Raw genomic sequence first — 24,308 nt, 5'->3', positions numbered from 1 at the left:
TAATATAAATTGTAACAGAATAATTGTTTATCAGTGTATTTCTACCACCGCTAGAGGCAGCAGTGTTCTAAACACGACCAACACCGGAAGTACCCGATAAAGCACCAACGAAGAAGAATGAATGTAAACAGGAAGTAAAACGCTTGACATCCTCAAATCGAGAGACTCTCCTCTTTTCGTGTTATTTCCTAGAAAAGGATAATTTAGCTGCAATCCTTCGTTGAGAATAGACCTTTAAGGTTTAGTTTTCTTCATAAGTTCTCTCTGTTTCCAGTTTTTCTCCGTTATTTGTGTCTTTTTGTTGTTTTTCCGTCATGTCGGGTTCGTTGACCTCAGGGGGAGAGATGACCAACGCACAGTTATTCCAGCAGGTAAGAACATTTATAAAACAAGGGAGGTGATTCATTTAGACACTAAATCTTATCAATACTGTACAATTTAAAATAAAGCAGACCTTTATGGTTATTCTACAGTGATTTAGTGGAAATCAAACAAGGCCGTTTCTGTTAAATATGTCCTAAAAAGTATAAAATGTTTATTTCTTAACTTAATTATGAATTCTATAAGTACTGTATTTATTATGAGACATTTGTGAATAAATGTCAATGTGGATTTAAGAAGTTTAAAACGTATCACTTCACTTATGGCTCAAATTAAGGGTCCTTTAAATATTTTTAAATTGAATGTCCTGTTTCTGCTCATAATTACATTAATTTTATTTCTCTTAATAGTTACTTATCTCTTGTTTTTAACTTTGTAAAGTACTTTAAATTGCTCTATGTATGAATCCTGCATTATAACAAAAAGTGCCTTGCTTAAATGTTGAAAATCCGCCTTTAAGATTTTTTTCTGCTCACAACAAGAGCCAGGATACAACAGATAAATTCAATAATAAAACTAACCGCTAACTTTAGTGACATGAAATGTCCAAAGGGGCCAAAATAACCCCGACAGGCTTGTCGAGTGGAGCTCCTAATATTCAAAAACTCAAACAAAGACAAAGTGTTACTGTAGAACAGAACATCTAGATACAATTAAAAACAAAACATAAGGGTTAATAAGAAGGGTTAATGTTTAAAAAAATGGTAAAAAGAAAAGAAAAGAAAAGTATATATTTGTTAGGAAAGTAGGGAGAGTATGTGTTTGTAAATATGGATTACACCCAGGATTGGAATCAGTATCAAGAATAGAATAAACTTTTAATTAAAGGTGGTGAGATCTGTCTAACATAAGTTGTTGTAGTCTTTATTTCACAGGAAGGATGCTGTCTATGTGAGTTGGTGTGATGTCCTGCGTAGATCCAAATTGTCCCCTTTCTTTGTATCAAACTAGCAAAGAGAGGCTGCTGAAGGTTAAGGGAAAAAAAGAGCTTTTTAGAAACTAACTTGAGATCCATTTTTTAAGAGCTGTCATCCTGAGCTCTATCAGCTCTTCATCCTGAGCTCTATCAGCTCTTCATCCTGAGCTCTATCAGCTCTTCATCCTGAGCTCTATCAGCTCTTCATCCTGAGCTCTATCAGCTCTTCATCCTGAGCTCTATCAGCTCTTCATCCTGAGCTCTATCGCTCCTTCGTCTTTCGGTTGATGATTGAGTAAAAAGTAAAAGCGGTTTTGTTGCGTTAAAGTACCAGAAGACAAATTGTATCTCTGATCAGACGGGCACAATTGAGAGAGAGACTTAAATAAGACCACATGGCTCGGCTGGCTTTAGATTTGAGTTGGACAGCAGAGCAGGTCCTAAAGATATGTGGACAGTGGGTAGATACTAAATCTACAGACCAGTAAAAGATGTTCTAAAGACTCAGATCTGATCCTCAGACCAGCCTGAAAAATGAGGCTCTATCAGAAGATGGCATGAATTAAGGGAAAAGTTCATAAACACGACTTTAAATATCTCATAATATCTCCCTCCCTCCTGTAGATGGCGCTGCTGCGCTGGCTGTCCTCACAGACTGACGAGGACCGACAGATTTTGACGGCAGTGACAGGCGTTAAGGTTGCCAAAGAGCTGCTGAACCGGATCAGCGGACAGGACCAAGTGGACGCCTACAAGGTATCTCAGTCAGGCATTCAGCAGAGACCTGATGAGTCAGGATTTTACCTTACAGATAAAAGTAGAACCAGATAACAGCAGAAAGACTTCAGTTTTATGGTTATAATATTGTCAGGGAAAAAAAGATTAAATCAACATATGATTAGGAAGAAATTAAACGTAAATGTTCTTGAGAGGGTTTTCAAAAGTAGATTTTATTGAACGGTTATTTTTAAGAAAACAAGAAAATTGGAGCATTTGAGTCTAATTTAAGAATGTGATATTTCTGAGTCAATAAAATAAGCTTTTTACCATCATTTCTTCATTTTACTTTCATTGGAGTAGATACTCGTAGCTTAGATACACAGTTAGGACTGTCCGCTGATCCAGGACTCAGTCTGATCTCATCTTAATCCACCATGAGCAGAGCACTTTGCAGCATTTAGCAAGTTACAGTGGCAAGGACAAACTTCCTTTAACAGGCAGAAACCTCCAGCAGGACCAGACTCATGTTAGACACACATCTGCTGAGACCGTGTTGGAGAGAGGGATGTGATAGTGGGGAGACCAGTGTACTCATCAGTATGTAAAAATCATTCAAATAACATAAAGTGATGAACACAGTGCATCAATAGGTACATATAGTCTCCATTGAGAGTATTCATACGCTGTGGTAATTTACTTTTTATTAATTTATGATCTGACTTGAACTAATAAGAGTACGGTCAAGCTTGTAGGACATTCAGACTCATGTGTGTTTGTGTGTGTGTCCCCTCAGAGAAACTGCATCCTGAGTATCTCACAGTTCATCAAAGACCACCCCCGGGCCTCGCAGGCTGAGATCAACGCCGAGGTGGAGAAGAGAGTTCTGCTCTTCGCCGCTCAAATCCAAGCTCTGGAGAGGACTCCTCTGCTCTGAATGAATGTTTTAATGTCTCTACCAATAAGAAATGATTTTATATCCTTACAACTCAAACTGTGTTATAATTTTAAACCTTATATATGACTTTATATGTGTGTGATTATTTTATGTCTTTATGGTTAACTATAAAGTCACAGCTTTCATCAGAAGTCTGTAAACTTTCCATCAGGAGAGGAAACCCTGCATGGGACCTCGGGGGGTTTGAAGAGGAAGTCGTTTTGAAAAACAGCTGAGTCTCTTCTCAGCTTAAAAAAAAAAAAACCCTTGAAGTCTTGGAAACGTTTGAACTTGCTGGCATGAGATTGAGGAAACTGTGATGTCTGCTATTTTCCTGTATCATCGCCCTGAAGCGGTTTGTTAACTTCATCCTCCATGACTCTTCAAAATAAAATGTTACGTAAACACACAGAACACCACTGTGCTGTTTCGTTAAACAGAAGTGATCCACCTCAGACTGAAGTGTGTGAAAAGATGCAGAGCTGCTCAGAGATAAAGATCCTCCCTCACTTTCTCACTTGCATCCTGGAAGGTTCACTGTGGCGCTGCCTGGTATTGCAGCAGTATTACAACAATTAGATTCTGACTGTTATAAACAGGTAAGATGAGATATTACTTTATTGATCCCCGGGGGGGAAATTCAGTTGTTAAAGCAACCCAGACATAAGTACAATCAAGAAGAAATTTCAATAAGTTAAAATAAAATAAAATAAAACAAGTAAAAATAAAAATAAATAAATAAAGATAGAATACAATTTAGATATATACAATGTTACAAATGGAATTTAGATTAAATAGCAGTAATTACAGGCAATATTAAAAAAATATGAAGTAGTGACAGGTTGACGGTGTGATTATGGATGGTAATGACAGATAAAGCAATAAATAATAAATAGATATGGGTATGTAATATGACCGTGAGGTAGGAAAATCTTGGCAGAAAAAACAGTTCCTGGACATTGAGAAGTCAGACTTGCAGGTCAAATCTCTGATAACTGTGATTTTAAGTCAGAGTACTGTGGTGGGGTGACCCGGCCGTGAGGCGATCGTCCAGCGGAGCAGTGACCAGAAATGAGGCTTCGAATTCAATATCAAAGTTTACACACAAAGTTTATTCACGCAGCATGAGAGAGAAGTTACAGCATACTCAAGAGCATCTGAAGTTCTCTGCTAAATGACAGAGATGCTCAATACTTTATAGTTCTTCAAACATAAGGGAGGAGAAAGGGAGGGGGGAAACATGTGTATGTGTGACCTTAACACAGTTGTTCATATGTAAGGAAGAACAAAAGAAGGGGGGGAAAACAGGTGTGGGTGAGTTGCAATCAAGGGTGAGAATAAGGTCATGTCAGGTGAATATAGTACTCAGGAAGCAACAGATTTTGAGGAAGCACACGTCTGCACATATTCCTATTCATCTTACGACGTTTGTGGTTATCAAAAGCACATATCAACAATTCTTAAAAGCGTACGTCGGCTCTTTTATCTAACAAAGCGTTTGGCATAGTTACCAAAAATTCCCCTTTGCTTACCTTCAAATGCAATATAAAGCTAGGATTGGTTTTTTGATCTTTGCAAAACAACTTATGAATAGATGAATTTTACCACCTCTGAGCTGAACCGACATTGAATCTTGCAGAAGCTGGGGCTCTGACCTCAGTCTCACCTTTATTCAGAGATGTGCGATCTCTGGCCTTATGCCTTACTATCTGCTGGTTTCTTCAATAAAACATATAAAATGGAAAACATATGAATATAATTGCTAAAAGAAAAACACATGAGCAAAATAAGAAAAACATGATTATATTTAAGGAAAATGCATGATTATAATAGAGGATATTAATCAAGATTCCACAGTACCAACATATTGTAGTCAAAGAAGTGCAGTATGCATGCAGTCTACTTAAAATATACACCAATAACAGTCTTTTTTAGTCTATTTATGTCTGTGAATGTGTCCATTCCCACTGCAAAATCCCCTATATCCTTCTTTAAAGGAGAATAAGTGTTGATCATGGCAGATTTGACATGCCAGGGCGTGTCCCAGTGAAGCGTGGGTGTTGGTTTCATTTCAGGGACATTTTCAGGGAAGAATCAGCCAAGAAAAATCTGTGTTCACAATGTGCTCTTTCGAAATATACAAAGTGGATAATTTATGATTCAATCCCTAAATCAGTTTGTGTTGTAACAGGGTGATTTTTCTTTCTTACAGCACAGAGAAGCAGAGTTAAACGACTGCAAAACAAAATGTGTGCAAGTTTTTTGAATTAATAGATTAAAGCTGCTGTTGGTAGTCTCAGAGTAAACATATTTTCAGAGAGAGGGACTTTGAATGTCAACACTATGCCTCCCAACCAGATTTCCTCTTAGCCCCCCAACACAGATCGGCGTGCACGGTAAAGGTAGTGCCGGACTCATAACGGATCGGAGGAGGTAGCAGGGGCCGCCCCTTAACCAACCAGAATGGAGGATTGGAGATTAGCTATGATTCGTCCGTCATAACGGGAACGAGGGGAATAATAACATTGCTTGATACAAAGGCATTGGAAAACAGAGATTTTGCAATAGTCTCAAATTACTTCACTTACCGATGAGTACCGTTGGACATTATGACCTTTTCTCCAAACCCAGCAGAAAAAAAAGTAATGTTTTTTACACCATTCCTACCAACAGCAGCTTTAAGAGAATTTGGACTCATGACCTTTTTTTTAACCAGGTTATGCACTTAATTTGAAATATATATGACTAAGGGACATTTGGAGTGTATCTCCAATCTTATCGCAACAATGTCACTATATGTCGCTCTGGTTAAATGGAAATAAACCTTCTGTATTGACTTATTATTGTTCATTTCCCATTAATATGGTCTAGCTTCTGGGATAAAGAACTTTCCCATATGTACACTTTGTGACATTCCCTGATCATAGACTGTAAATAAAAAGTCCCTGATGAGCTCATGTAGGCAGCAACCTCTCCCTCCATGCCTCAGCGCCGCTCATTGGTTGTGCTTTCCCTTATGTCCCGCCCACTAAATCCATCTTGCGTTCCGATTGGACAGCCCGGCTGTGACGTTGCTCCGCAGTCCTCTCTGATTGGCAGGGAGAAAATGGCGGGGGGAAGAGCTGGCGGTTCAAACACAACAACACTCAGAGTTCAGTCAGAGCCAGTCTTTCCTCCTGCAGCTATCTGTTCGTCCTAAACCTCCACTCACGTGAATATAAGGTCCTCTCTGTGTTACCGGGGAGAAGGTTCCGTCGTCAGGATGGATGTTTCTCAGCAGAACGGCGGAGTGTCGGAGATTTCAGAGAAACTGGAGAAGTAAGTTTTTCTTTAACTTCTGTTTCTTCAACTGCCGGCAGCTAGCATACATGCTACTGTGCTAACGTGCTAATGTGGTGAGCATGAGTGACAGCAGAGTCCCATGGCAGAGTCACGGTCCAGGTAAAGATGGAGGCAGTAAGGATTTCTGTTTACAAAGATTTAAATGGTTCAATATATAACCTTCACATAGTGGAAGTCTACCTGATCTGGTTGTTAAACAGCAGATAATGACGTATTAAACTTAGTGTTAACATTTATTTAAAAAATACGGTTTTATTTATTTATTTCTATTGTTTTTTTTATTTTATTTTCTTATTTTATGTTGAATCATTTTATATAAATATATCTGGAATATTCGATTAGTCGTTAATTATTTTTTTAGGATTTTGAATTTATTAGTTTTTACACAAAATGCAGAAAAATAGTGACAATAAGATACAAAGAAAGAAAAACAACTAAAAAGGGACCAAAACAAAATCAAATAAGTAATGATAATATTTAAAAGGGAAACTAAAATGAATAAATAAAAATAATAATTATCAAAAATTGAATTTTAAAAAGAAAACGAAACTAAAATAATAATTGGAAGAGAAAGTAAAATAAAAAGAATCATAATTATAATAAAGAGGGAAACTAATATAAATAAATAAAAATAACAATTATCAAGAAAGGAAACAAAAATTGAATTAAAGAAAGAAAACAAAACTTAGATAATAAAAAAGGGGAACTAAAATAAAAATTATAATACTCACAAAAAATAGTAAACAAAAATAATAGTAATTTTAAAAAAAGGAAAATAAAATAAAACTGGCACATGGTAACTGTTGCCCCTCCTATAAGCTAAAGACAGAGGGGCTGCCATTTATTTGACAAGCTGCCAATTAAAACCCAAAGAAGAAGAAAGCATTAAGTCCAGGTCCAGGTGAAACAGGTGAGGTTTCTGTGAGATCTAGAACTAGAGAAATTTGCACTGACTGTCAGTTGTCAAAAAGTTCAGCGAATACCTTCTTTGAAAGAATAAACAAAGCTAAGGTGAAGTGTAGACTAGCATAATGTAAGTCTACAACAACTCTGCACAGAGAGTGAGGCACACAGCAGAACAGGGCGGTGACTATTCGATTAATTGTCAGTTTCTGCTTGAAATGCCCGTCCGTAATATAAACACCTAACCTGAACGTGTGCATCTCCTTTGAAGAATCTTAAGTCATACAGCTTAGCATTTTCTTTCTGATCAAAACAAAACAGGCGAGAAAAAATGTATAATAAAAGTCTAAACAACACAACTTAAATCAGAACCTGATTGAAGCTTGACAATCTAACCAGAAATTAAAATCATATTTTTATGTCCATACATGAAAGTTGTGATCTTCAACATTTTTATCCGTTAGATACTTGATTTAAAAAGTCAGCTTACACTACCTCATTGATTTAATCAGATTTGTATGAGTGGGGTTGTAGATAAGGTGTTAAAGTCTCTCATTTGGGGTTCATGGTCTTCAAGTCTGGTTTTTAATATACACGATAAAAGTGAAGGTCATGAGTTCAAAACTCATTAAAGAATGTTTGTAGCATGATTGTTAATTTCTTTCCAACCTTTGTGTTGCTCCAACAGGTCTTTAACCATGGACACAGACGAAAAGATGGAAGCCTACCAAAGGTAACTCAGACTCGTACATTTAATCACTGTAACTATAGTTGTTTCTGAAAGGGTCACCAGGAGGACAGGGGTTATAAGGAAAAAGGTTACCTGAGGCTTTATCCAAAAACACATTTTTCCAGATATCTTTAAAAAAAGAGAGAGAGAGAGATGATAGTGGTGAGATGGATAGTAGTAGGTGTATCAGCTGGAGTCTGACACGTCCACAGCAGCAGAGATCCAGAGGAACCTACGAGACAAGGGAGCTCAGGGACTCCAGAAAGGTCTATGGTTAGTAACTTTAATGGGACAGGAAGAGTTAAAGTGAGAGACAGGCAGAGAGAGGAGAGAGAGGGAAAGACAGGATCCTAGTGTGTCAGTCTAAGCCTATAGCAGCATAACTAAGACCTGGTCCAAGCCTGATCCAGCTCTAACTATAAGCTTCATCAAAAAGGAAAGTTTGAAGCCTACTCTTAAAAGTAGAGGGGGTGTCTGCATCCAGACCCTGACTGGTAGAATATAGAATAGTCCACATGGAAAAGTCTCTGACTATTTCAAACTATCATGTTATGACAGGAAACATCGTCAGAGAGCAATGAAGAGAGGAGTTTTCTTTTATGTTTGTGCTAAAAAAAAACAAAAAAAACACAACTTTAAACTCAGGAAACTCAGCATCATTTTTTAGTCTCATAATTAACAAACAGGGAGAAAAGCCTGAAATGTTATTGGACAAAATTATCAATATCATTCAGCTTTGAGATAACAGCTTCAGTATAAGATAGACTTGCAGACACAAAACTTGGAAGAGTTAATCTTTTGGGCTCCTGTGTCTAAATATCAGGGTTAATATTTATTTCATAGTCTGATTAAAGATATCAAGTTTCGTTTTGGTGCATTGCTATATTTCATATTTATGCTCCCCTCCTTTAAAACCTCTGATGTTCCCATCAGAGCCCCACTGACATCATCCGTCATGTGACATTCCCTCTTTAGCACAAGCTCTGGCACATCTTGTTTAAACAGTGCGCTTCACAGGATTGAAACAAGCTTTGAAGCTTTTGTATTATCCACTTATCTCTCAGAGAGAGGAACACACTGAACCCAGACGGGACGTTAAAACCACTTTACTTTCCAAGAATTTCGAGGCATCACATCAGACAAGTCAACAAATGCAGTGAGGCTAAAAAAGAAGAGCTGATTATTCAATCTGCATGTGAAAAAATCTCATAAATCTCAACGAACGACAATTAAGGCCACATCCAGGACACCTCTAGATGGAGCTCTGGCAACAACTTCAATCAATCTTTATTCATATAGAGCCAAATGACAACAAACGTTCTCCTCAGACTCTTTCCAAACAGAGCAGGTCTAGACCGTACTCTATGTTCTATTATTAACAAAGACCCACCATCAAGACAGGATCAGATCCAGTCCCATCTTAAAGACAGGACTCAGTCTGATCTCATCTTAATCCACCATGAGCAGAGCACTTTGCAGCATTTAGCAAGTTACAGTGGCAAGGACAAACTTCCTTTAACAGGCAGAAACCTCCAGCAGGACCAGACTCATGTTAGACACACATCTGCTGAGACCGTGTTGGAGAGAGGGATAGAGGGAGATGAAGAGAGAGAGAGAGGTGATAGTGGGGAGACGGATAGGAACCTACGAGACAAGGGAGCTCAGGGATTCCAGAAAGGTCTATGGTTAGTAACTTTAATGGGACAGGAAGAGTTAAAGTGAGAGACAGGCAGAGAGAGGAGAGAGAGGGAAAGACAGGATCCCAGTGTGTCAGTCTAAGCCTATAGCAGCAAAACTAAGAGCTAGTCCAAGCCTGATCCAGCTCTAACTATAAGCTTTATCAAAAAGGAAAGTTTGAAGCCTACTCTTAAAGTAGAGAGGGTGTCTGCCTCCTAGACCCTGACTAGTGCATGATCCCAAAGTAGAGGTTCCTGATAACTTAAGGCCTTACCTCCCATACTACTTTTTAGAGACTTTAGGTACGATGAGCGAAGTAAGTGACAGGCAGAGAGAGAGGGAAAGATAGGATCCCAGTGTGTCAGTTCCCCTGGCAGTCTAAGCCTATAGCAGCATAACTAAGAGCTAAGAGCTGGTCCAAGCTTTGTTAAGTCCCCTTGGCAACCCCACTCCAGTCTAGACCCCTTTGCTGTGATTTAACTCTCTGACTCTAAAGTCCTTCTCTCCTCTTTCAGGTTTATTCAAAAGGGTAAAGACGTTGCCAGACAGGGGGACATGTTCAAAGCGCTGGAGTACTTCAAACGGGCGTACAAAATCCACCAGAGTCAAAAACTTGAAAGCAGAATAAAGAAAATAGAAGAACTGATTTCACAGAATGAGTCCGAGGAGGAGGACGAAGAGTTTGTCAATGTCAACAACAGTGGTCTAATGATGTTCAAAGAGTTATACGACAAGCTTTACGATTACCAGAGGGACGGAGTGGCCTTCATGTACGGTCTCTACAGAGACGGACTCAAAGGTGGGATCCTGGCTGACGACATGGGCCTTGGTAAAACCATCCAGGTGATATCCTTCCTCTCCGGTATGTACGACAACGAACTGGCCAAAAACACGCTGTTGATCATGCCGACTTCACTCATCACAAACTGGACCAAGGAGTTCGCCAAATGGACTCCTGGCATGAGGGTCAAGGAGTTTCACGGGACCAGCAAAGGAGAGAGGACCAGGAATTTGGAGAAAGTCCAAAGGAGAGGTGGCGTCATCATCACGACATACACCATGCTGATGAACAACTGGCAACAGCTGTCTTCATACCATGGTAGAGAGTTCACATGGGATTACATGATCCTGGATGAGGCTCACAAGATCAAAACAACCACCACCAAAACAGCCAAGAGTGCCTACGCCATACCCTCAAAAAACCGAGTTCTTCTCACAGGAACTCCAGTCCAGAACAACCTGAAAGAAATGTGGGCGCTCTTTGACTTTGCGTGTCAGGGCACTCTCCTCGGCACGGCTAAGACATTCAAAACCGAGTATGAGAACCCGATCACCCGTGCCAGAGAGAAAGACGCCACTCCGGGAGAAAAGGTTCTCGGGTCTCGGATGTCGGAGGCTCTGATGGCGACAATCAAACCCTACTTCCTCCGCAGAACCAAAGCGGAGGTGCAGAAAAGAAAAATGAACGGCACACATCCATGCAAGGAGGAAAACTCAGAGGATAAGGACAGCCAAGACCAACCCCCTCCAAAGGATACTGGAGCAGTTATGCCCACGCTGACAAGGAAGAATGACCTGATCGTCTGGACTTACCTGAGCTCTGTTCAGGAGGACATTTACAGGCAGTTCCTTTCTCTGGACCACATCAAGGAGCTGCTCATGACGACCAGATCACCACTAGCTGAGTTAACCATCCTCAAAAAACTCTGCGACCACCCGAGACTGCTCTCTGCTGCGGCCATATCCAAGTTAGGCTTGGAGGACAACACACCCGAGCATCAGCAGAACGACGAAGCAGAGGCAGGCGTCAACAGCATCGCTAACATCCCTGACGACACCTTGATAGCCGAGTCTGGGAAACTTGTCTTTCTGTTTACACTCCTGGAACAGCTCCGACAAGAGGGCCACCGCACCCTCGTCTTCGCTCACTACAGGAAGGTTCTAGACATCCTTGAACGCATCCTGGGAAACAGAGGCTTCAAGGTAATGAGACTGGATGGAACCATAACGCAGATCGCAGAAAGAGAGCGACGCATCACTCTGTTCCAGACGGACAAACGTTACTCCGTCTTCCTCCTCACCACGCAGGTCGGAGGAGTCGGCATCACGCTGACGGCGGCGAACAGAGTCGTGATTTACGATCCCAGCTGGAACCCGGCAACAGACGCCCAGGCTGTCGACCGGGCGTACCGCATCGGCCAGACGGAGAACGTCGTCATCTACAGGCTGATCACCTGCGGCACAGTGGAGGAGAAGATCTACAGGCGGCAGGTTTTCAAAGACTCCCTCATCAGGCAGAACACCGGAGACAAAAAGAACCCTTTCCGGTACTTCACCAAGCAGGACCTGAAGGAGCTGTTCACTCTGCAGGACACGCACTCCTCCTCCACCCAGCTGCAGCTTCAGGCCCTGCACTCCAGACACAGGCGCACAGACCCGGAACTGGACATGCACATCGCCCACCTGCACTCCATGGAGATGTTCGGGATCTCCGACCACGATCTCATGTTCTCCCTCGACACGCAACACGACGAAGAAACCCCAGAAGACGAAGAGGCTCACTACATCGAAGGGAGGGTGCAGAAAGCCCAGGAGCTGATGAAGGCGGAGTCAGAGTTGCAGATGCAGCTGGCGGAGAACATGGCGTCCAGCACAGAGCCTGCCTGGCTTAGACAGCCAGCGGAGAACAACAACAGAGAGCAGTCTCATAAGAAGAACCAGAGAAACTCAAGACCAAGTCCTCCCTCTCCTCAACATCACAACAACTATAACGGGTCGCCTGTTGTGGTAGACTTGGACCAGTCCAGTTCAGGCAAGGAGGACACCCCAAAAAATCTGAGTGAGCACGTCATTGATCTGACTGCAGATCAGAGTATGACTGAACAACAAGCTGCTGCAGAACTCCAAGACAGTGCTAACAATCAGGACTTAAACTCCCCAGTCCGCCAGCCCGTCAAACAGGAGAGGAGTTACTTGGAAATAGCAGACAGCCCTCCTGGAGAAGTGATCGAAGAGTCTTTAGTGATGTCTGAGGCCGGTGATGCTGCAGAAGGTCACATGGCAGAGGCTTCAATTCAAGAGCCGATGGAGGAGTCGGCTGTGTCTGAGACGGAAGTTGCTTCAAGTGGTTCCAGTCAGTCATTCGTTACAGCCGAAGACGATCAGACAAACGGAACCCCACACGCAAAACCCGACTCTAAGATGGACGCGGGGCTTCCTCGTGTCACACCCCTGCAGAACAAAAGAATCTCTATCCTGCAAGCGTCCAACACCAGTTTCAAAACCAACACATCATCCAGAGCCAGCCCGGGACTCGAGTCCTTCGAAGGGAACTTCAATTTACAGCTGGAGGACAGCGACATGTTCTCAGACCAAGACGTCCAGGATCATCAGGAGGAGACCGAAGCCGAGGAGAGGGAGCTGCTGTCACAGCTGAAAATGGAGGGCAGCTTTGACGTGAATAAATCCCTTTCTGAGAGACAACATAAAGAAGCACTCAGGCAAAGCTTCAACAACGCCCCGGACTCGGAAATGGACGAGTCAGTGCATGATTCCATTGTGCCCGCCAAGAAGAAGAAAGCAGCAGTAATTTATGACAGTGAAGAAGAAGATGATGATGATGAGAGGAAGGAGATGAACAGTCGACTTGAAAGTTCCTTCCAGGTTCTTGGAGCGTCCACGCCTAAATCAGTGCCCAACGGCTCCACCTCCACCCCTTTACGCTCAAGAAAGAGCGTTGGAGGGAACACCTCAGTGGCCTCACGCCGGTCCCTCGTCCAGTCCATCATCGAGGACATGGAGAACCAAAACGAAGACTCTGGGGATGAGGATGATTTTTCAGAGAGCCACTCTGACGAAGCTGAAGAGGACGACATCATCGGCTCGACTCACGATGATCTTCAACTGGAGGAGACTGTCGGTGAGACGTTAAACTCAGAGGGAGAGGAGGAGGTGGAAGAGGAGGAGATGGAAGAAGAGGAAGAGGAGGAGGATGACTCTCGGTCAGGGGACGCTGTTGACGAATCAGAGGAGGGAACGAGCAGCAACATGGAGGAGTCGACAAGCGAAGCCGAGCTAGCTTCCTCGGAGAGAATCGACGAGTGCACCGCGGATACAGGAGTCAACATCATGAAGGTGGAGGACGAGAGCTACGACTCCCTGGTCAGCAGAGGGAAGGAGAACTACAGCAAAGGGAAGCTGGACGACGCCCTGGGCTTCTTCCTGAAAGCTATCGACATCAAACCCGGAGATCCAGAGATTCAGCTCATGACCATCCAGCTGTACCGGCAGCTGAGCCAGAGAAGTTAACAATCCTGTTCCAGAAAGAGACTTCTACTGCAAACTGGAGGGAGCACCAGCTGGCTGCAGATATCATAGAAACGAAAGGATCAGAGTCTAACTACCTGATCAACGAGGCCCATGTGCTCACAAAGATCAACAACTTGTCAGACTGTCATCTTAAACTCTGTTTTTCTGTCTTTTTCTCTCAGCTCATACCCCATTGGTTACTAGTTCTTTAAAATGCCTTTAAAAAGCATGAGTCTGAGCCATGCTAGCAGCTTAGTAAGACTGCACTAAGACACAAGCTTCTAGAAAAAGCTCTAACAGCTGGCAATAAAAGTGCTAAAAACAATGCTAGTTTGGCGTACGAGCAACCTAGCATTCCCTAAATAGACTAAAGCTGACGGTGTTTGTTCTTAAAGAAGATATGGAACAATATAAAATGTACCTGACTGTAGATCAGAGGTCTGAAGATTACCATCGTCCTTACGATTCAACCTTTAGGATCTTAATTCGGTCTAGAAAATATCTTTAATTCATATCGTTACAGTCCCCGTTTTTTTTTTTTTCCGCACATCAGTCTAGAAAAAAGCAAAACAAAGTTTATGACTCAGAAACAGGGAATACTTCTTACTTAAAGCTCCTGTGAGTGACTTTCAGAGGTGATTTTGGCGCCCCCTGTGGACAAATGTGGAATGTGTAAAAAAAAAAAGGCTTGTTTTGTCAGCGTGACGACACCTACCTGCTTGCAGTGGTTACAATTTTACCAAATTACAATATAGAAGTTATCAATCTTGTTGCTGATGGTCTAGTTTGGACATAAAGAGGACTCACTGTTAATTTCAGTCTGTTTCAGAACCGGCTTAAAATTCCTTACAGGAGCTTTAAAACCAAGATGCACCACTTTTATTGCATTTAACATGAAACTATAATTTTTAATAGCCGAAAGCGTGTAAATAAATATTCTGCTGCTTCATAAATTATGCATTTGACTTATATTTGCAGCTCTAAAAGACATTTAAGCCCGGGCAAAAATGGTGGATTTACTCTGACGAAACAAAGAAACACGTTAAAGCTCCAGTGAGGAGTTTTTAGGTGATAATGAAACTTTTTGAAATGAACACTGATGCCTCTTCAGGACCAAACAAGACCATCAACAAGAAGAGGGACTTTGTATATAACTGTTTTTTAAGGGTGGCACAACTGACCCCAAAGCCCCTCACAGGAGCTTTAATTATCATCGTTCTAATACACACACTCTGTCCTTTAACTCTCTCACTCTGCTTCAAAAGCATCTACCTGTCATTTAAATGAATGTTTAAGTACCTAGTTGATTTAATAGTGTGTTGAAGTCTCACCCAAACCTGAATCTTTGCACTAATTGCATTTAGAAACAAAGAGACAGAATGAAATGCCCTGAAGATCACATTCTTGGTGGTTTGTCTTTTCAGTTTGTGTAACATTGCTGCTAAAAATCTGTATTATATTTCTGTGTTGTGCATTTATAAAGGTCACAGGTATGACATACCGGTGGAGGTGTTGTGCTGTATGTACTCAGCGTGTTCAGGGTTAGGGGGAAACCTGCTGGATGAATATTGACTTCACTTCTGGGGGATAAAATCAGCATGTTTGCATTCAGTCATTATGTCAAACAGTAACAGATTTTATTTTTCCTCCTCTGTTTATTAAAAACAAATCCTTGGTAATGTGTACTTGTATATAATGTTTGTTACTTCAAATGAAATTATACCAGTAAAATATTTTGCATTTGCATTTTCAGACTTTTAATGTGTTTGGACTTCACCTGGGGTTGTTCAGTATGCAGTGTTAAATTTCCACATTTAATCTATCAAAAACAGTGGCAAATTTTCAGTGACATCTTGTTTCCTAAAAGATTCATTTTCAGAGATATAGAATAGTGAAAGTTTTCAAAATGAAGCGATGAATGTTTGGGAAAGTTTCCCTGAAAAGTGAATGAAACAATATATGGATTATCAGAGTGCTGGGAATATTCAGTTCTAGTGTTTGTTTTAAAAGTAAACTCATCACTCAGGCTTTATTTATATAGAACCGTTCATACAAATCAAGTGATTCAAAGTGCTTTACAGTGATTGAAAAAATAAAAACATAATAAAAATGTAATATATCATGACTAAACATAAAGCATAAATGGATATAGAAGAAGAGACTAATTCACACCAGTTAGAATAAAATGGATTAAAATAAACAACAAAGGGAAATAGTTCAGAAATAAGTAAAGATGCAAAATTAAGATTAAGATAAATATAAAAGTTTAAGATAAATAAAAGCACTAAAATGGCAATTAAAACTAGTAATCAAATAATATGATAAATTAATATAAATTATAAAAACCCTACATAAAAGTCATACTAAATGAATGGGTCTTTTATTGACTTTTAAATGTCTCAATATCTTCAGAATCTCTTGGCTGTTCTATCGCTTGTAAGAATAAAAATAATAAAGTTATTTATAAAGCACTTATAAAAACAGATGTTACAAAGTGCTTCACATCATAAAAACTCAATATTTTTTTTAAAAGCATGAGAGAGGGGACATGGAGCTAGCAAGATAATTTAAGAGGAATAGCTGAATAAAAGAGAAACTGCTAAAAGCAATTAAAACAATGAAATATTAAGAATCAGTCAAACAAATAAAAAATATGAGCGAATAAAAGATAACCAATTAATAAAAGTAGATTTAAAATAAATATAGCATCTTGGATAAAACAATATTACAAGAAGGCCTTTTGAAAAAAAAGTGTTTTCAGCTGTGATTTAAAACAAGATACTGATGCAGCTCTCCTGAGATCCTGTATGACAGTAATGGCTATAAAATAATCAGTAGAACAAGTACTGTCTATAACATGGACTAAGTCTAACCTACTCATGTTTACTATATATAAAAGTACTGTCTATAACATGGACTAAGTCTAACCTACTCATGTTTACTATATATAAAAGTACTGTCTATAACATGGACTAAGTCTAACCTCATGTTTACTATATATAAAAGTACTGTCTATAACATGGACTAAGTCTAACCTCATGTTTACTATATATAAAAGCACTGTCTATAACATGGACTAAGTCTAACCTCATGTTTACTATATATAAAAGTACTGTCTATAACATGGACTAAGTCTAACCTCATGTTTACTATATATAAAAGTACTGTCTATAACATGGACTAAGTCTAACCTCATGTTTACTATATATAAAAGTACTGTCTATAACATGGACTAAGTCTAACCTCATGTTTACTATATATAAAAGTACTGTCTATAACATGGACTAAGTCTAACCTACTCATGTTTACTATATATAAAAGTACTGTCTATAACAGTGGTGTCCAAACTTTTTTCAAAGAGGGCCACATATGATGTTGTCAGAATACCTCAGGGCCAGTGGCTCCTACTGAGACTTAGGAATCCTAAAAGTTATATATGAATATATTTAATAACAATTATTTTAAATGTTTTCTCAATCAAACAGTAACTAGGAAGTACCATGTAAAGATTAGCAAACGTTATCTTCTTCTGGGGGAAAATGTTTTTCATTAGGGTCGGGCAATGTGGGAAAAAATATTGTCTCATTATTTTCCTATGGCAGGATCACGATCTGGATTTCATCACACTTCTTTTTCATGTTGTTTTTAAGACTTTTCTGACCAGCAGACAACATATTAAGAACAAAGTCATTACTTTCCTGAGTTCTGAACATTTTTTATGCACCTAATTTTACCTTTTCTGCACAATTTCATAATTTTGATCTTGTCTTGTGTCCTCTTTTGTGTCTTCTGAACTTTTAGTGTTCATCAAGAACATTTCCACATCGTGATAAAAACATTAATTTGAAAACCTGTCAGCTTTAAGAGTTCTTGTGTTTCTTCTTTATTGCCGTCTTGAAGAATTCCCAGCGCTTTGGCTTTAGAGAGGTGGTCCATATGAAGCTTTTTGAGATAATCTCGGATTGACTTTAGTTTTGTTTGTGCGCTTGAAAGAAACTGCAAATGTACAGATGATTCAAAAGGTGATTAATTTATGTGCTATAAATAACACAATTTAGGATGGAAGCTTGGGGGCCATAAATAAATGGACCTTGGGCCGCAATTGGCCCCCGGGCCGTACTTTGGACACCCCTGGTCTATAACATGGACTAAGTCTAACCTACTCATGTTTACTATATATAAAGGTACTGTCTATAACATGGACTAAGTCTAACCTACTCATGTTTACTATATATAAAAGTACTGTCTATAACATGGACTAAGTCTAACCTACTCATGTTTACTATATATAAAAGTACTGTCTATAACATGGACTAAGTCTAACCTACTTATGTTTACTATATATAAAAGTACTGTCTATAACATGGACTAAGTCTAACCTACTCATGTATACTATATATAAAAGTACTGTCTATAACATGGACTAAGTCTAACCTACTCATGTTAACTATATATAAAAGTACTGTCTATAACATGGACTAAGTCTAACCTACTCATGTTTACTATATATAAAAGTACTGTCTATAACATGGACTAAGTCTAACCTACTCATGTTTACTATATATAAAAGTACTGTCTATAACATGGACTAAGTCTAACCTACTCATGTTTACTATATATAAAAGTACTGTCTATAACATGGACTAATTATACCTTAGATTTGAAGAAAGCTGATTTGAACAGAGAAACCTGAACGCACCACAAGCCTCTTTATTAGGATTAAATTTCAGCCAATCAGAGATCACGTTTAAAGACACCTCTGTTCTATTGGCTGAAGGGTCGACATAGTAAAGGAGCGTTGAAATACTAAGACAGGGTCTCCCGGTGGTGTTTTTGTGAAGGTCGGACTTTTACCAGGACAGTCTCACCTTCCTCCAGATCAAATTATAATAAAGTTATGATGTGAAAGAGGGGCGCTCGCTTTGCTCTACTGTACAGCCCGGTGGGGAGCGCGTGCGCAGCTGGGGCGTTTTTTTTTTCTCCTCCAGCTGGAGATTAGTTTGGTGACATCACCAGAAACTATCGACCAATGACTTCTGGTTTAACTAGTCTGCCTTCAAAATAAAAGCTCGTCTAATGGCTCTGCTCCAATAATGTTAAAAATGCAATTATCAGCCAAAAAAAAAAAAAAAAAAAGGGAAATTATTTATTTTGATCAGGGTTAAAATTATGAATTAAGATGTTCACTGACCTGAATGTACATTTAACCATTATTTTGGCCACCTACCATTTTTCTACTCCCTTCATGGGTTAGTCTTCCAACCATACATTATTCTACAAACTACAATTATATAACATTTAAAAGTCACAATAAATCTCCTTTTGACTATATCCTGCATCTTGTGACTTCCAATAATATCAAACAGTGTTGTCTGTGGCCTCGGCTCTCCAGCACGTTGATCTGATGTTTACATGTTGGCTGAATATACACGGCTGCTCACAGACCCGCGTTACTTCAACCCTCTGAATCTGATCCAGAATCTGATCCTGACGGAGAGGCGCCTGCAGCAGGACCTTTCTGAACCATTGGTCACAGATTTAGTGTTTCTTGTTGTTTTATCTGTCAGTATGTCGACGTGTGTCTTGGTACACAGCTACTAACATGTAGCTATGTGGCTATGCTAACTAGCGCTAGCACTTTTCCATGACAAATAAAAATCATCCACTAGATCTTCAAATCTGCAGACGTGGGGAGTAAAACCGACCTCTGTGTTTATTAAGACAGCCTACAACTAGCATGCCTCCCTCCTAAGCTCCTTGTTAGCACACATGTGTGCAGGGAATGAAAAACGGAGGAGGGGTTGAGTTGTATTTTATACAGTCTATGGGCTGAACAAGCTCCGAGCTCTGACTTCCTGTTACAGACCGGATGGCGTTCTGACGTATGAAAAACACTGAAAACTGAAACGGCTGGTTTCAGCACACATTTACAGAAAGGTGGAGAAATCAGAACAGGGGCAGAATGGATTCTTTTCATTTTCAGGGGGTTTGTAGACAGGGACACATATTTCAGGTAGAGAACCATTAAAAAGTGGATTTTGCATGATATGTCACCTTTAATGAAAGTGTTTTGAGGCTGAATAAAAAAAAAAATCAGGGTTTGACTTCAATGAAATGAAGAAATAACTTGACTTAACTAATAAATGAACTGAAGCAGAAGGGGAAAGTATTAATTATGTAAATCTAGCCTAGAATTGTGCTTTAGGACTCTTTATGTTATTAAAATATATCAAATCAGTAATAGTTCTTACTTAAAATGTATGTTTTAGTCATGACCTGTTTATAAAATGTAAATTCAACCACGATGGATAGTAGATTATAAAGCTGTCTTTATTACTGGACTGATAACACTTTTTTTTTTTAAAGTTAAAAAAATGTGCTCTTGGGGCGCTGGTGGCCTAGCGGTCTAAGCGCCCCGCATACAGAGGCTATAGTCCTCGTTGCAGGGGTTGCCGGTTCGATTCCCGGCCGGTCAACCATTTCCTGCATGTCGTCCCCCACTCTCTGCTCCCCACATTTCCTGTCTCTCTTCAGCTGTCCTCTCAAATAAAGGCAAAAGGCCAAAAATATAACTTTAAAAAAAAAAAAAAAAAAAAAAAAAAATGTGCTCTTATTTTGAAATGTGTTTCCGGAAGTAGTTAATATCTGCTTGGACTTGTTCTGGTTGAGATTCCAGTCGAGTTTACAAGGAGAGAAATATCTAAGGACACAGTTTACTGGAACAGGAGCTCTGGGTCAAACAGCAGGAACACTCAGACTCCTCTTCAGTCTCTTTGTTGACAGATTGAAGAAGTTCAAACTGAACAGGAGACCTTCAGGACCCCACAGTCCGCTCAGGACCGGAATCAAAGCCCGCCGCGGGGACCGAGGATCATCAGCTGGGACGGGAATGGCTCGGCCGAGGAAGAAAACCTCTCCGGGGTGTTTAGCATGAGGCTCTGCGGAGGGACACGGCTGGGAGACAACACTGAAAACTACAACCATAACAAAAAGAGGAAGAAGAAACAGAGGAGTGAGAGGAGGAGGAGGAGGAGCACAGCAGAGTGCGTAGGAGCCGCTCGGTGACATTTAATTTATCCAGTAGAGGAAGAAAAACAGAAGAAGAAGAAGAGGAAGAAGAAGAAGAAGAAGATGGGAGGAAGAGTAAAGGTGCTGGAGATCTGCTGCCTGCTGCTGCTGCTCAGCGAGGACTCACACTGCAGAGGTGAGGAGGGGAGGGGAGGATACACTGAGGGTGAGGAAGGGTACACTTAAGGGCAAGGGGGGGTACACTGAGGGTGAGGAAGGTTACACCTAGGGGCAAGGAGGGGTGCACTGAGGGTGAGGAAGGTTACACCTAGGGGCAAGGAGGGGTACACTGATAGTGAGTAGGGATACACTGATGGTGAGGAAGGGTACACTTACAGGTAGTAAAAGGTTACACTGTGGGTGAGGAAGGTTACACCTAGGGGCAAGGAGGGGTGCACTGAGGGTGAGGAAGGGTACACTGAGGGTGAGTAAGGGTACACTGAGGGTGAGTAAGGGTACACTTAAGGGCAAGGAGGGGTACACTGAGGGTGAGGAAGGGTACACTGAGGGTGAGGGAGGGTACACTGACGCTGAGTAGGGGTACACTAATGGTGAGTAAGGGTACACTTAAGGGCAAGGAGGGGTACACTGATGGTGAGGAAGGGTACACTGATGGTGAGGAAGGGTACACTTAGAGGTAGGAAAGGTTACAATGAGGATGCAAATAAGTACACTGTGAATGTTTAAGGGTACACTTAGTATACTGAATAGTAAGGAAGGGTTCTATAAAGGTAATGAGGCTTACAATGAAAGAGGGTACACTGAAGGGGAGGAAGGGTACACCTAGGGGCAAGGAAGGGTACACTGATGGTGAGGAAGGGTACACTTAGAGGTAGGAAAGGTTAGAATGAGGATTGCAAATAAGTACACTGTGGGTGATTAAGTGTACACTTAGTATACTGAATAGTAAGGAAGGGTTCTATAAAGGTAATGAGGCGTACACTTACGGTGAAAGAGGGTACACTTTCGTAAAGAATGTGAGGGAGGGTACACTAAAGGTAAAAAGGGGTACACTAAGGGTGAAGAAGGTTTCAAGAGGGGTACACTGGATAAGGAAGGGTACACTTGAGGATAACAAGGGGTATGCTGATGATGACGTAGGGTATACTGGTGGATTAAGGGTACACTTAATGTAATGAAGTGTAAGGAAGGGTACTATAAAGGTAAGGAGGCTCATACTTAAAGTGAACGAGGGTACACTAAAGGTAAAGAAGGGTACACTGAGGGTGAGGAAGCATACACTGGATGAATAAGGGTACACTTGAGGATAACAAGTGGTATGCTGATGGTGAGGTAGGGTACACTGGTGGATTAAGGATACACTTAATATACTGAAGGGTAAGGAAGGGTACTGTGAAGCTAAGAAGGCTTATACCCATAGTCAACAAGGGTACACTAAAGGTAAAGAAGGGTACAATGAAGGTATAGACGTAAACGGAGGGTGTTGAAGGGTTCAAGAGGGATAAGCTAAGGTACACTGTGGATGAGGAAGGGTATGCTGATGGTGAGGTAGGGTACACTTAATGTACTGAAATGTAAGGAAAGGTAAGGAGGCTCATACTTATAGTGAACGAGGGTACACTAAAGGTAAAGAAGGGTACACTTAGGGTGAGGAAGGGTACAATGAGGATAAAGACAGGTACACTAAAGCTAAAGAAGGGTACACTTAGGGTGAGGAAGGGTTTAATGGGGATTGGGAAGGGCACACTGAGGGGGTATACAAAGGGTAAAGGAGTGAGGAAGGGTACACTTAATATATTGAAGGAAGGGTACTATGAAGGTATGGAGGATCATACTTATAGTGAACGAGGGTACACTTAGGGTAAGAAAAGGTACAATGAGGGTAAAGAAGTGTGAGGGAGGGCACACTAAAGGTAATGAAGGGTGCACTTAAGGTGAGGAAGGATAAACTGAGAGTACATGAGGGTGAGGAAGGCGGTACTAAGGCTGAGGAAAGGGACTATAGGGGAGGAGGGAGAGGAAGGGTTCACTCCGGGTGAAGGGGAGAGCTGTGTGGATGAGTAGAGGTATACTGAGTGTGAGGTACAGTGTGTGTGTGTGTGTGTGTGTGTGTGTGTGTGTGTGTGTGTGCGTGTGTGCTGACTCTGTTTCCCATCACTGTCTCAGCAGCCTCTCAGTTTGACAGGTGCACTACATTACTTCCTCAAACTGCTTCACTCTGTGCTTCAAACTGCTGCACCTGTTACAAGTTAGCGTTATTGATTGATTGATCCATTGCTAACAGAAACATCCTCTTCCTCTTCATGTGGTTGTCTAGAGAAAATCCCAAAAGACTCCTAAACTGGGGAGGAAACTTTCTGGGTGTAGTTAGAGTCCCTTGCTTTAATGTGCCATCTCCTCCGACATGATTGGCGCTGCAGTAGTTTCCACACACTCCTGTAAAGGCTAGCTAGCTGGAGTCTTCTTCTGTTGCAGCTTCTCTTCTATCGCAACTACCACAGCCCCCTACTTGGTGTCGCGTCGTACGGCAACACTTTGTATCGTACCGTACACTGCAGACCCTGTATCAGCTTAACTTTCTCTGGTTTAGTGTCACAGCTTCACAATGTCATCCTCCATCGCCCACAGCTCACAGCCACAGACAACATCCTCTCTGAAATCTTGACATTATGAGCTGAAAGATCTCCCTGGCCCTTGCCGCCTTTTGATCAAGATCAGGATTCCATTAATTGTCACTTCCAAAGTACCGTTGTCCTCAGATCTGGCCCACTTTAAAATGTACTGAAGACAAAGGTTAAAGTGCTGATGCATTATTAAATGAGCCGAATGGTCGTTTGAACGCTTGTCAACATTTCAAAGAAAGTGCAGGAGCAGTTGTGCATTCCTGTCTGTGCCTCTCTTCTTCAGGTGTTTGCGACACTGAACTTCTGTGGAAGCCTAAATGCGTCTTTAGTTCTTCCAGTGACTCATGCTTTCATTATTGCTTCATCTGTGATGTGATCTCTTCAGATTTCGTCAAAGTGGAGAGATGCACCCTGAGCGTCTCTCCTGCCGGGCTGCTGACAGCGCTGTCAGAGACGAGTCCGTCACAGTGAAGCAGCAGAGCAGGTTGTAAGATGAAGAGATCAGCGTCAGCATCGCCCTGCATGCTATACAGCTGCAGATTGCCATGCTCATATTTAATACCACAGTTGGTTTTTGGTTTGGTTGTGCGAGTTTTGGAGCTAAGTTTGCAAAGGTGACAACCAATTAGGCACAGCCAACACAGATGCCCCGATTTATCAGTGGAGCAATATTTGAAGGGTTTTTTTATTGGGCAGGAGAAACTGCTTGTTACATTGGACTTCCACTAGATCCATGTCCGGTCT

General features: G+C 41.0%; 1 protein-coding gene across 1 annotated transcript; it reads left to right on the top strand.

The window, feature by feature from the left end:
• Nucleotides 1-6,053: 6,053 nt before the first annotated feature.
• Nucleotides 6,054-15,657, top strand: ercc6l (excision repair cross-complementation group 6-like). Its single transcript, XM_034691422.1, has 3 exons — nucleotides 6,054-6,269; nucleotides 7,885-7,929; nucleotides 10,119-15,657. Exons 1-3 carry the CDS (start codon nucleotides 6,214-6,216, stop codon nucleotides 13,909-13,911), a joined length of 3,894 nt encoding a protein of 1,297 aa, XP_034547313.1. The 5' UTR covers nucleotides 6,054-6,213; the 3' UTR covers nucleotides 13,912-15,657.
• Nucleotides 15,658-24,308: the final 8,651 nt, after the last annotated feature.

This window comes from Notolabrus celidotus, chromosome 9 (genome assembly GCF_009762535.1).
Source record: "Notolabrus celidotus isolate fNotCel1 chromosome 9, fNotCel1.pri, whole genome shotgun sequence".
NCBI classification, from domain to species: domain Eukaryota; kingdom Metazoa; phylum Chordata; class Actinopteri; order Labriformes; family Labridae; genus Notolabrus; species Notolabrus celidotus.
This window is presented reverse-complemented; position numbering and strand designations above follow the sequence as displayed.